We start from the raw sequence: 14,111 nt of genomic DNA, 5'->3' as shown, positions 1-14,111 counted from the left end.
TTTTCTCCTTTGTCATCTTCTAGGAGTAAGTTTGTGTGTGATCCATTTTGAACGAATTTTTGTGAAGGCGGTCAAATCTGTGTCTACATTCATTTTTTACACGCACTCAGCCGATCCAGCACGTTCATTGGAAAGACTACCCAAGACTATCCTTACTCCACTGACTGCCCCTGCCCCCGGCAAAGTCGGCGACTACAGTGTCCGGATCTACTCCCCAGCTCTCTACTTGAGTTCTCCACTCTTTGCCAACACCACATTGTCTTCATTGTGGTAGCTTTGTAGTCCTTTTTTTTTTTTTTTTTTTTTTTCTTAAGATTTTATTTGTCAGAGAGCGTCGAGCACCAGCAGGAGGAGAGGCAGAGGGAGAAGTAGGCTCTCCTCTGAGCAGGAAGCCTGATGTGGGATTCGATCTCAGGACGCCAGGATTGTGACCTGAGCCAAAGGCTGTTGCTTAATTGACTGAGCCCCCGGGCGCCCCACAGTAAGCCATGAAATCGAGCAGTACTCATCCTCCAGCCTTGTTCCCCTTGAATACTGTGTTGGGTATTCTGGATCTCCTGCCTCTCCATATAAATTTTAGACTGAGTTTGTTGCTGTCCCCAGAATAACTTGCTGGGATTTTGACTGAGGTGGCACTGAGTCTATGTGGCGTACGCTGGGAAGAACCAACACTTTGACAACATTGAATCTTCCTATCCACAAAAACGGGATACCTCTCCGTTTATTCAGTTCTTTGCTATCTTTCCTTAGAGTTTTGCAGTTTTCCTCATATAGATTCTTTTATTTTTTTTTAAAGATTTTATTTATTTATTTGACAGACAGAGATCACAAGCAGGCAGAGAGACAGACAGAGAGAGAGGGAAGCAGGCTCCTGCTGAGCAGAGAGCCTGATACGGGGCTCGATCCCAGGACCCTGAGACCATGACCTGAGCTGAAGGCAGAGGCTTTAACCCACTGAGCCAGCCAGGCACTCCCCTCCTCATATGGATTCTGTACATATTTTGTTAGATTTATACCTATGGGTTTCATTTTAGGCGGTACAAATGTAAGTAGTATTAACTTCAAATTCCACTTGTTCATTGCTAGTATATAGGAACGCAACTGACCTTTTAAACTTACCTTGTATCCTGAAAACTTGCTCTAACCACTTATTAGTTCTAGATGGCGGTTGTTGTTGGTTTTTGATCAGTTCTTTAGGATTTTCTACACAGATAAATCTAGACTGAAATTCTGATGAAAAACTGTAGAGATCACTTGAGGCTCTGGATTTATTTTTGCTTCTGACAGGCAGCTGGGCAAAGGGCAGATAATCTGAACCCCATGTGGGACTGAGCTGACTGGAAACCAGGGTTGGGTCTGAGGGCTGGTCTACTTATGGCTTGTCCTGCTCCTGGGTGTAGCCTTTCTGGAGCCCAGGTGGAAACCCGGAAGGTTAACTAGGGCTCTTTCCGTGGCCCCTGAGCTCTGATGGTTGGAGCCAATGGAATCACCCAGTGGCCAGTTTGGCTTCTCAGCCTCTCAGCTGTGCTGAGGGACAGGCAGCATCGTATGTGTGCTGAGTAGCACTGCCCTCTCCTCAGCCCTCAAGTCTTCACTCCTTATTAGATCTCTGAGGACTTCAGGACAATTTTGTCTATTTTATTCTCTGTGTGCAGGCTGGTCTCAGGTAACTCAATGCAGTGGTGACTGCAAAAGTGGAAATCCCAAGTGTTTAAGAAACCAGTTGTATGGTTTGCCACCTCTGGCCCTGTCCGCTACTGCTGGACCTTTCTGGACAAGGTCATGACTTCCAGGGACTGGGGCTGGGAGAGGGAGGCCTTGGAGAACACGGGCCAGTGACGTGAGAGTGGACTGAGGGCACGAAGGCCCTTGCCAGCTGCGAGGCAGCCCACCCCAACACACCAGGTGCCTGGCCCGCCCCGCACAGCCGGGATCCAGCCGTGCCAGCGGACAGAGATGCCCAGCAGCTCAGTCTCACTGTTCTGAGGCAAAGTCCGAGTGGCAGGACTCGGGGTCAGGCTGCCATTCCTGGGGACTCTGCTCCTTGCTGCTGGAGGCAGAGGGAAGGGTGGTGGTTCATGTGTCAGGGCCCAGCAGACCCTAAGGACTGACTTGGGGATCCAGAGATCTGGGACTGGACTCCAGCCTGCCAGTCCCTGGCTGTGGGGCTTGGGAAAATCACTTGCCGTCTCTGACTCAGTGTCCTCATTTATCCTCAGGAGGGTCGAGTCACAGAATGTGCATCTGATAAAGTCCTTAGCTCAGTGCTGACACACAGGAGACACTCGGCGTGAAGCATTCTTTCCGCCCTCTCTTCCACCACTCAGCAGACAGTGACCCAGCCCTGGTGCCGGGACCTGTGGGGCTGTGAGGTGGAAAATGATCCTTGCCTGCTGAACAGTGCTGAGCGCCACGGCCGGAGGAGGCCCCTGCGGCCTGTCAGTGGTGGGCCATCAAAATGGTGCCGTAGGATGAGGAGGCTAAGGAAGTGTCAGGGTCCAGAGCACACGAGAGGCTCAGATGACACACCTGTTTCAGGACCCAAGAACAGTTCCATCTAGTCAGGGCAGAAACGGGAGAGACCGAGGCAGGGGGAAGGCAGACCCATGGCCTTGGCCTCCACCATGCAAAACGCGCCCCTGGGCCGAGCGAGAGGCCGAGCTCCCAGCACCGCAGCATGCGTGTGCACCCTACGGAAGCCACGCCAGGCCTGAGGCCCATGCAGGAACCTCTGGGTCATGGACTCCAAGTCACACTTGGGAAAATGGGCCCAGAGATGGCCCTTGGTCACGGAGAGGAGGAGCCCAGCAGCAAGAGGGGCTTACCACTGCCGGGCTTACCACCGCACCGGCAGCTTCAGCTCTTGTCCTCAGGCCAGGCCTTTCCACAGCCCCATACCCTGTGCTCCCACCTGACCCCACGGCTCTGCTCTTCTTCTGGAAGCCCTCTTTGAAGCCCTACATCCAGCTCCCAGGCCCTGCTGCCTACCTCTGGTGCGTTCCTCCACCTCTGACCACTGGGTGGCCACATGGCCCAACTGCCTGTGGCCACCCTTTCTACCCAGTCCGACCTCCCTGGCCTGCCCTCAGACCTGTGTCCTTATGGTTCCCCTCACCCATGCCTTAACCCCACATCAACTCTACTAGGTCGAAGTGCCCAGGCAGAGAGTCACAGCTTCTCTACATAAAACGAGACGACTGCTGGGTCTGGTTTTCAGGGACTCTTTCAAACCATGGGAGAAGGATGAGACGTCCCCGCACCGGAAATGCTGGAGAGACCCCAGCAGGGCATGGGAAGGGCAGGAGCAGGGGAGGGATCCATTCAGCTCAGACTACTTCTCCACGGCCTCTTCTCAAAAGGAGAACGGAGAGCACCTCACACGGCCACAGCCTGGGGGAACTGAGGCCTTGTATGTGGGCGCCGGACCCCTGTAATGGAACCTTGCTCATGCGGACAAGAAACTGTACACCTGAAGTTCTGTTTGGAAAACCACCTGAACTGTGCAGCCTCCGACTGCCCCACAGCGCTTCGGGTCTGCCACAAGCCGACGGGCTGTCTGCCAGGCGTCCGGTCACTGCCCTTGCCCTGCTCAGGGAGCTAACCAGCACATGGCCTTAGGCGGGTAGCACAAGCCTCCCCCACTCCCCGTCCCCCTCACAGACCCTGTTCACAGTGCGGGAGGGAGGGTGAGTCTCGTGCCTAGTCCGAGCAGACACTCTACCTTCCCGTTCTTCCTACTCTGGCTGGTTAAGTACCTTTGTTCCTAAAACTGCAATGTTCCCTTTTCATATCCAGCTCAGGAGCCCCCAGGACAGCAGAGCCGGGGCCCCAAGAAGCCACCAAAGACCAGGTGGGCATGGGCTCCCTAAAGGGTGTGGGGGACTTGAGAGGCAGCCCACCAGAGCACTGTGCAATCCACAGGAAACAGGAAGTCTGAGGGCCTGCCCTGACCTACCTTCACTGCAGCAGGCGCCCCAAGGGCCCACCCAGTCAGCCCCCTCTGCACCCTGCTTTACCGAGGACACGGAAGCACAGGGGCTACAAAACCTACCCACCGGCATGCGCCCATACCTGTGGACCCAGATAGGCTCGGATCCCATTCCGCATCAATAAACCCGCCAGCTCTCCCAAGATCAACGTTTCAGTTCTATGAGCGAACCCCAAAGGCCTCTCAGGTCTTCAGATCCCTCCCCAACCCTGGTATCTCTCCTGCTGGTCCGTGTTGAGGGCTCCTAGGCTACCTGGAGGCACAGCATCCTGCCTGGACCTACGGGCTGGCTGAGGATGGCCCCAGTCTGACAGAGGGTGGGGTCTGGAACCCGGCAAGGCCAAGCCGGGACCAAGAGAAACCAACGTCCACTTCCCTCCTTATGATGAATACCAACCTTCCCAACTTCACCCAGGAAGCGCTCTGCTCAGGCCTGGAGCTCGAGGGGAGAATTTGTGCGGAGGAGTCCCCCGGGGACTCAGCCCTGTTAGGGGCAATGGCTCCATGGCTCCCCATTTGGGTGGTGACAAGCTTCTTCCACCTTCCTGAGAGCTGCCACGTGAACCTGGGGACCACTCCAAAAGGCCTCTGCCCAGGTGCTGGTAGCCCCATAGCCTCCCCTCATGTCTCTCTGACCTGTACGGGACCTCACATGCTTTCTGACTCTAGAGCCAGACTCTTCTCCAGCATCCCCTGAGTTGCCAGGAAAACCACCCTCCGGTCAGGAGACAGGACCAAGTGTGAGCCACTGGGTTCTACCTGTAGTGAAGAAGCTGGCCGTCCGCATTATAATCCCGGTAAATCTCATAGTCCTTCTCGAGGAACACTCCTGGTGGGGAAGAGCTGGAACACAGGAAAATGAAATGAAGACATGAGCATAAGTGAAATAACTTAAAAAAACATGGTACATTCAAAACAACCAGCCTTTCACTTCTAAGTATGTAAGTGTCATTCTTTTAGTTTTTCAGGAAAATACCCCAGTGTCCAGCCCACAAAGCTATCCCCTTCATCAGGTCAAAGGGTTACTTCCTCTACCCTAAGCCTGCCTCACTGCACATGGCCTTGACAAAATGGACTGGAGACCCACCTGCCCTCCAGCAGGGACAGCCTGGGGGACAGGCAAAGACACTGACTGTCCCATCCTGAATTTTAGGAGCTCACATGACTTGGAACTGGGGATTCTACTCTAAGGCCATACTGGTGGATTAGCAAGAACCATGACTTTAGGGGTGGTTGGGTGGCTCAGTCATTAAGCATCTGCCTTCAGCTCAGGCCATAATCCTAGGGTCCTGGGATTGAGCCCTGCATTGGACTCCCTGCCCGCTGGGAAACCTGCTTCTCTCTCTCCCACTCCTTCTGCTTGTGCTCCCTCTCTTGCTGTGTCTCTCTCTGTCAAATAAATAAAAGCTTTAAACAATAACAACAACAAAAAAAACCTCCATGACTTTGATCAGATGACCTGAGAAGGAAGCAGTGTTAGAAATACTCTCACAGTGGGGATAGGAGGGGGTGTGCGCCTGGGTGGCACAGTCAGTTGAACATCCAGCTCTTGATTTCGGCTCAGGTCATGATCTCAGGGTCCTGGGATCGAGCCCCACGTCAGGCTCCACACTCAAGGGGGAGTCTCCTTGAGGCTCTCCCTCTCCCTATGCCTGTCCCCCTGTTCTTTCTCTCAAAAGAACTATCTGGGAAATACATTAGTGGGTGATTATCTTGATTATCTTGGCAGATGTTCAAAGACGTGATCAAATTAATGTCTAGGATTTAAAAACTCAGTAACGGGGTGCCTGGGTGGCTCAGTGGGTTAGAGCCTCTGCCTTCGGCTCAGGTCATGATCCCAGGGTCCTGGGATCGAGCCCTGCATTGGGCTCTCTGCTCAGCAGGGAGCCTGCTCCCCCCCCCCGCCCCGCTTCTCTCTGCCTGCCTCTCTGCCTACTTGTGATCTCTGTCAAATAAATAAATAAAATATTAAAAAAAAAACAAAAACTCTCAGTAATTCAGAAGTAAAAGAAAATTTACTTAACTCAATCAAGAATACCCACATGAAATTCAAGGCCTTCACAATTTTAGTAGTAAAAGGCTGAAAGCATACGCATAAAGTCAGAATGAGAGAACACCTACTCTCACCACTGTATGTCATAATTTTGGAAATGCTAGTCAATGCAGTAAGACAAAAAAGGAAAGAGATTTAAATATTTGAAAGAGACAAAACTGTCATTAGTTGTGACCCTAGAGAAAGTAAAGGAATCAACGGAGCAGCTACTGAAGGTATTACGGAGACTTGTAATTTATCACTTGTGTGATAGAGAAGACCAACAGCTCTTCTGTGTATTCGCAGAAACTTCTAGAACAGAGCGCACCTTCATCACAGCAATAACCCCAGACATATCACAAAATCCCAGGCCCAAGTTAAAAAGGAGTACATTGGAGGCGCCTGGGTGGCTCAGTCGTTAAGTGTCTGCCTTAGGCTCAGGTCATGATCCTGGGATCCTAGGATCCTAGGTTCAAGCCCTGCCTGGGGCTCCCTGCTGAGCAGGGAGCCTGCTTCTCCCTCTGCCTGATCTGCCCACTGCTCTCTCTGACAAATAAATAATCTTAAAAAAAAAAAAATCTTAAAATAAATAAAAAGGAGTACATTAGATCAGTATGAATAAAACTATAAATTTTGGGGCCCCTGGGTGGCTCAGTGGGTTGAGCCTCTGTCTTCGGCTCAGGTCATGATCTCAGGGTCCTGGGATCGAGTCCCACATCGGGCTCTCTGCTTGGCAGGGAGCCTGCTTCCCCCTGCTTCTCTGCCTGCCTCTCTGCCTACTTGTGATCTCTACCTGTCAAATAAACAAATAAAATCTTAAAAAGCAAACAAAAAACTATAAATTTTCTATTAAGGTACACAGAGGAACCAGAATACATACAAGGTTCCTTGCACAGGAAAACTCAATAATTATGAAGATATAACTTTAAAATTGGTTGGGGTGCCTGGGTGGCTCAGTGGGTTGAGCCGCTGCCTTTAGCTCGGGTCATGATCTCGGGGTCCTGGGATTGAGTTCTGCATCGGGCTCTCTGCTCAGCAGGGAGCCTGCTTCCTCCTCTCTCTCTGCCTGCCTCTCTGCCTGCTTGTGATCTCTGTCTGTCAAATAAATAAATAAAATCTTAAAAAAAATTGGTTAATACACTTAATGTCATTTTAATAACATTTCCAATAGGAAGGAATGTTTTTAGAACTCAGAGTGTTTGGAAAGTTAACCCCAAAAAATAAACAAGTAAAAATAACTCAGAACAAGTTCAGAAATTATAATGGGAGAGATAATTTTTACCATTAGATACTTCACATGTACACTAGAAACAAACGTGTCCAGCAATGGGAGCTCGTATTCTCAGTATTGTTCATACTGAGAAACAGAATGTTTGTGGAAATACTGTTATAGTATTTAATTTTTTTTTTAAAAGATTTTATTGGGGCACCTGGGTGGCTCAGTGGGTTAAAGCCTCTGCCTTCAGCTTGGGTCATGATCTCAGGGTTCTGGGATCCAGCCCCGCATCGGGCTCTCTGCTCAGTGAGGAGCCTGCTTCCTCCTCTATCTCTCTGCCTGTTTCTCTGCCTACTTGCGATCTCTGTCAAATAAATAAATAAAATCTTAAAAAAAAAAAAAGATTTTATTTATTTGGGTGGGGGAGAGCGCAAGCAGAGGGAGAAGCAGGCTCCCCCTGAGCAAGGAGTCTGATACCGGGCTCGACCCCAGGACCCTGGGATCAGGACCTGAGCTGAAGGCAGACGCTTAACTACTGAGCCACCCAGGCACCCCTGCTGTAGTAGTTTCAGAACTGCAAAGGTAAATGCCAGAGAACTGAGAGAGAGCATTCAGTGGGTTTTAAAATTTTTCTTCTGTCAAACTATATGTACTAGAAAGTACAACTAATGTGCATTGCTTCGCTAATACAAAAGTTATTTTAAAAGCTGAATGAATGAATGGCTAATGTTAACAGTGGCTGCTGGTGTTTTTGTAACACATAATCATGCTACAGAACAAACAGCTAGAAACATGAAAAATGATGTATCACGCAAACGCGGCTGTACGCCACCTGCATGTACATTTTCATCAGCTGGTGCATCCCTTCTCCTCCTGGTGGGCCGCCAGCAGCCGACAGGGGTCCTGCAGATCCGGGAGCACCTGACTGTTGGCCAGAGATGCAGCGACAACCCCGCCCGTTCCCTGTGCTCACAGGGGCTTTGTCACATGTGCCCGGGCCAGGCTGGTACATGGTTCATTCTTCAAAGCTAAAACCAGCAGTTTTTCCACCATCAGGCTGCCACTTTGGCCGCCTGGAGATACTCCTTTTAAATTTTGTGCTGTCACAGACCCCTGGGCCCTGACACTTCCCTCTCTGTTTCCAATTCCAGCCACCAGTGTCTAGGGCTGTCACCTCTCCTCCAGACTGCTGCTAAGCCAGGGAAGCACCCACTCCATGCTAGGTCTGGGCTGGGGGCAGGGAGACGAGGCAGGTGAGGCAGACACACTTCTGCCGCCAGAGCTCCCACTTGGTGCGTGGCCCACAGGGAACGACCCAGAGTTTCAGGAAGCGGCAGGAGCCAGACAGGGAGCAAACCCAAGGAGGGAGGCCGGGAACAGCTCTCTGAGAGGGCAGGAAACTAGGGAGAGGGACCTCAAGAGGGATAAGCCTGGCACCCCGCAGGACAGAAACGCGGCCTCGGTGCTAAGGTGCAGTGAGCTCTGAGTGAGGGTACAAAGGGGCGCTGGGGACAGATCACACGGGGCCCTCTGGGTGGGCCACATGGAAAGCCTGCCAAGCTACAGCCCCTGAGCCAAGAGCAATCCGCTGCCTAGTTTGTGGGCTAAGAATGGCTTTTATATCTAAAAAAAAAAAAAATTGCTAGCAAAATGTAAAAATTACAAGAGCTAATTTAAATTTCAGTGTCCATAAGTAACAGGTTACAGGAACCCAGCCCCACTCACTGGTTTCTGTGTTGTCTGTGGCTGCTTTTGCATAGTAACAGCAGAGTCAAGTCACCCCGCCAGAGGCCAAAAGTGGGGCTCCGAGCGCTTGGTGCTGGGGCTCAGCAGAGCACAAAGGGCAGAGACGTAGCTGTAACCCCACAGGGTTGAGGGTGTCGCACATCACCATCTTCAACAGCCTTTGTTATGTTTTTTTTTTAAAGATTTATTTATTTGAAAGGCAGGGGGCAGAAAGAGAGAGTCTTTGCTTTCTTTCTTTTTTTAAGATTTTTATTTATTTGTTCGAGAGAGAGCGCACAAGCAGAGGGAGAAGCGGACCCTCCGCTGAGCAGAGAGCCCTATGCAGGGCTGGACCCCAGGACCTCGGGATCATGATCTGAGCTGAAGGCAGATGCTCAACTGAAGCCCCCCAGGTGCCCCCGGGGGACAGAGTCATAACCAGTGTCTGCACTGAATGCAGAGCTCGATGTGGGGCTTGATCTTACCACTGAGGTCATGGCCCGAGCTGAAACCAGGAGGCCAAGGGGGCCACCCAGGTGCCCTGTTTGTTACATGTTTACTACGTGTGCGCGCCCACACCACCGCAGTGAGAGAAGCTGGCCCTGCCTGTAACCTCCCTGTCCCCGTCGGCACTGCCAGACCAACTGCTCACAACACCCCAACTCGGGCAACAGTTGGAAGTTTAAACAGACACTGGAATGGAAATCTCATCACAGCAGAACTACTTCACAAAACGAGAACGACTCTTACAACAAGTCAGTTTCCAAGTGGCTCATTCATTAGCTAGACAAGGAAAACTGTTCACTGGTGACTGGTTAAATTATTATTTTTAAAGATTTTATTCATTTATCTGACAGAGACCGAGAGAATGGGAACACAAGCAGGGGGAGTGGGAGAGGGAGAAGCAGGCTCCTCGCTGAGCAGGGAGCCCGATGTGGGACTGGATCCCAGGATGCTGGGATCATGACCTGAGCTGAAGGCAGAGGCTTAAGGACTGAGCCGCCCAGGCGCCCCCAGTGATCGGTTAACTTAAGTGCTGACTGCAGCAGAGGACAGAAACCTGCTGGAGACTGTCCGCCTTTCAGCAAGGACAGCTGCTTCCAGAGCTGCGGACAGTCAGCTATAGCAGGAGCCCGGGACTCACGAGGGTTTCTTGGGCTCTTGGTGGTGTCTGGGCGCTACCGACACTCCCTTGCCTTCACAAAGGAGTCGGTGGGCAGTGGGAAGCGACAGAGGAACTAGCCTCCATGCTGGGAAAGACTCTCCCTCTCGTTCTGCTCCTGCCTCTCAAATAAGTAAGTCTTAAACGTAACAAAGGCTGTGATGGAGGAACCACCACAGCTGAGACAGTCTCCCAGGAGCCGAGGAGATGCCTCCTTCCGTCCGACCTGAAGACGCACCGCAGGCGGTGACCAGGCTGGTGGTGCAGCCGGGAAGGCTCAGCCACAGCGCTCACAGAGCCTGTGCGAACGGAGCTGAGGGGCCATGGCTGCTCGGTGTGCAGTCCCGTGGGGGTGCTCTGGGGACCCTCTGGGCCCGCACAGTGGTGCCCACTGCAAGCTTCATGTGCTCTCCTGGACTCTGCCAAAAGCAGAAGCCGAACATCCTGACCTGCCCACCAGGGGCGGCTCCACGGCAGAAACTCTTCTCAAACTCTGTGCTGAGACAGATTTTCTATTTTTTTTTTTAAGATTTTATTTATTTATTTGACAGACAGAGATCCCAAGTAGGCAGAGTGGCAGGCAGAGAGGTGGCGGGGTGGGGGGTGGGGCGTGGGGGGGGAGTAGACTCCCCAGTGAGCAGAGACCCCCCCATGCCAGGCTCGGATCCCAGGACCCTGAGACCATGACCTGAGCCGAAGGCAGAGGCTCAACCCACTGAGCCACCCAGGCGCCCCAGATTTTGTGTTTCTTAATGAACTCAAGCTAACACTATAAGGCAAACATCACTTTTATGTGAAACTGACATCGCGAAAGTCTCATTTGGTGACAACCAGCGTCTGAGTCCAGGTGGCGCCGGCTTCCTCACCGGTGTCCCCCGCTGCCAAACGTCAGGACGAGCAGGAGATGGCGTTCCCGCATCTGCATCGGACACAACCTCCACGATCGATCGCAGCACAGTCTGGCGGGACTCGCAGGCCTCACGCAAGAGCCGGCGCAGGAGAAACGACCCTGTTCGGAAACCCACCCTGTGGCGCACGAGGGGCTCCCCCTCACCTGAGGCGGTTCGTCATCTGCAGGGTCGAGGCTCGCGACGAGGCAACTACCCAGAGGAGAGTCGGCGAGAACCGGTCGATGCCCTCCGAACGCGGCTCCCGGACCGGCCGGCGCGGCCAGGGGGACGACGTCCAAAGACCAAAGCCACAGAGTCGGGCCACCAGCCTCAGCAGACGGGGCGGCTCCCTCGGACCCCCCGACCCCCACCCCGAGCCGCCGCACCGGCGTCCTGCTGTGCCCCGGCCCGGCCAGGCCTCCCTCCTGCGGCCGCGCCCACCCGCTCCTGCAGGAGCCGCCGCCTCCGAGCGCCCGCGCGGCCTCCCAGGACGCAGGCCCCGCGGCGAGTGCGGTGCGCGCGGAGAGAAGACCCGCCGGAGGCCGGCCCAGCGCGGGCAGGTGGTGGAGGCGCTGCCGGGAGCAGCGCGTTGCTAGGGCCGGACGCGGGCGCCCCGAAGCGAAGCAAAAAGACTGACCGCGTTGAGCCGGGACGACGGACGCGGGAAGCGCCTGCGGCCGGAGCCTCGGGGGACGGGGCAAGCTCGGGGCGCAGCGCGCCGGGTCCGCGGAGACGCGGGGAAAGGAAGGAGGAGCATCCGAGCGCCTCCGAGAGCCGCGGCCTGCTCGGCGCGACCAGCCCCGGCCGGACGGACCGGAGACCGTGAGAAAGGCCTCGACGGACCCCAGCCGCAGCCCTAACCCAGCCCTACGGCCTCGGAGCTGCGGAAGCCCCCGACAGCCCGAGGGAGGAACACGGCGACCACGTGCGGGAGACGCGGGCACCGTCGGCCGCCGGGGACGGTCTCGCGGGCGCAGCGAGGGGAGAACCGGCGCCGGGCAGCGCGGTCGAGGCCCAGGAGGGCGGCCGCGCGGGGACGCCCGTCCGCCAGGGCCCGCCCGACCGCCAGGGCCCGCGGCGCCGCACACACGCGCTGGCCGCGGCGGGCAGACGTCCTTCCTCAGGAGCAGGAGCGACGCGGCTGCCGCACACGCGCACGGCCGGCGTCGTCCCGCGAGGGCTCGGGCCCGGGGCGTCCGGCCCCGACACCGCGCAGACCCGAGGGGCGCCGGGCACCGGAGGCGGCGACGACCCACGAGCGTGCGACACGCGCTCCGTCTCAGGAGCGTCGCCGGGCGCGGCCCCGACGGCCGGACCCCCGCCCCGAGGAGCGCGACACAGCGCGGGGTGAGGGGCCGCGGAAGGAGGTCCGCCCGGCCCCGAACGCGAAGCACAGGACACGCGGCCTGGCGACCGACTCAGCCTGGCCGGACCCGCCGCTCCCCGGCCGCGAGGAGAGGCAGAAAGTCAGTCAAAGCCTAAAGCCCGGCGGAAAGGCGGGAGGGAGCGAGGCCGCGTCACCACCTCCCAAGAACCTGGGGCGTCTGCATCCGACCGAGCCGACTCCGCAGCAAAACCGTAACAGCCGCCGCGAGCGCCGTTTTCGGGAGGAAAAGGGGCCCCTTCGCCGAGCGGCGCCGCGCGGACCCGGGAAGCCCCCCGGCCGGCCGCGCGGACCCGCCCCCCCGAGCGCCGCCCGAGGAGCGCCGGGCGCGCAGGGGGGTCGCCGGGGCCGGGCCGCGAGCCTCCCGCCGCGGACGGCGTCTCAGCCCCGGCCGGGTCCCCGTCCTCGCCCCGGCGCCGCGGAGAGCCCCGCGCGGAGCTGCTCGCGAGCGGAGGAAGGAGGCCGGGCCGCAGGCGGGACCGCGACCCGAGGCGCCGAGGGGAGCCCCGCGCGCTGCTGTCCTGCGGGGAGACGCAGCTCCGGCTCGGTCTGCGCTCCCGGGACGCCGACGCAGCCCCACACTTCCGCCCCGCACTTCCGCCCCGCACTTCTGATCCGCACTTCCGCCCCGCACTTCTGATCCGCACTTCCGCTCTGCTCTTCCGCCCCGCACTTCTGATCCGCACTTCCGCCCCGCACTTCTGATCCGCACTTCCGCCCCGCGTCACTGCTCTGCGGGGCGCGTCTCCACGTCGGACCCCGGCGGCTGCGGGCCACTTGCGCTGGCTCCGCGACTAGGAACACCAGGGCTGGGGACTGACGACCGCACACGCCTGGCGCGACCCGCACTCTCAGGGCACCAGCGGCCCGGCAGGGTGGGCGCTCCCCAAAACCCAAGTCAGGGTCCCCTGGGAACGCCGCCTGGACCTCCCGCAGCGTCTCCCGGATGGAGGGCGGCCCGCGACCCCGGAGACGGCAGGGCTCCGGGGCCGGGCCGCTGCGAGCAGACACGCGGGCACCAGCATGGCCAGGGCGGAGGGGACAGTTTAGAAGATGAAGAGCGAGTCCTTCCTAGCGCCCCAGGAAAGGAGCCCCAGACAGATTCAGGCTTCAGTGTGACAATAAAACTGTGAGGCAGGGGCGCCTGGGGGGCTCAGTGGGGTAAGCCTCTGCCTTCGGCTCGGGTCATGATCTCAGGGTCCTGGGGTCGAGCCCTGCGTGGGACTCTCTGCTCAGCGGGGAGCCTGCTTCCTCCTCTCTCTCTGCCTGCTTGTGATCTCTGTCTGTCAAATAAATATATTTAAACAAAACCAAACAAAACAAAAAACTGTAAGGTGAAGGCGGGACATGCAAGGGAACGGGTGTCGGCCAGGAAGAACTTTCTATTTAAAATATTAAATGCATAAACCACAAGGACAAAAGACTGATCAACGAGGCTGCATGAAAACCAAGGACAAAGGACCCAGTAAGCAGTCAGGTGGCAGAGGACAGGACGCCCGTAACACCTACGAGGATCAATGAGCAATTGATATTAGCAACATACAAGGAACTCCTGCCAACTACCCAGAAAGTAAACCAGCAGCTCCAGGGGGAAAATGATCCCAAACTAAGCAACAAATGGTGAACGCGCTCATGAAGAGAGAATGAGCCTCAGAGGCAAAGAAGAAATGAAAACGAGTGGGCCGGAAAGACCTCCCCCCCCAGTAAAGCCCGG

The 14,111-nt window shown here is 56.0% G+C and overlaps 1 protein-coding gene across 4 annotated transcripts in view; it reads right to left on the bottom strand.

Moving 5' to 3' along the window:
• ARHGAP39 (Rho GTPase activating protein 39) overlaps positions 1-14,111 on the bottom strand; it is a 96,497-nt gene that overhangs the window by 20,940 nt on the left and 61,446 nt on the right. For all 4 annotated transcript variants that reach the window (XM_045074047.1, XM_045074048.1, XM_013049424.2 and 1 more), the window contains exon 4: positions 4,748-4,831. In XM_045074047.1, coding sequence (XP_044929982.1) covers positions 4,748-4,831 — 84 coding nt within the window. The remainder of the gene's footprint in view (positions 1-4,747; positions 4,832-14,111) is intronic.

The sequence above is a fragment of the Mustela putorius genome, unplaced genomic scaffold (genome assembly GCF_011764305.1).
Source record: "Mustela putorius furo isolate JIRA1106 unplaced genomic scaffold, ASM1176430v1.1 tig00537303_pilon_pilon_pilon, whole genome shotgun sequence".
Taxonomy (NCBI): domain Eukaryota; kingdom Metazoa; phylum Chordata; class Mammalia; order Carnivora; family Mustelidae; genus Mustela; species Mustela putorius.
The sequence above is the reverse complement of the archived record's forward strand: the minus strand, read 5'-3'. Positions and strand labels throughout refer to the sequence as shown.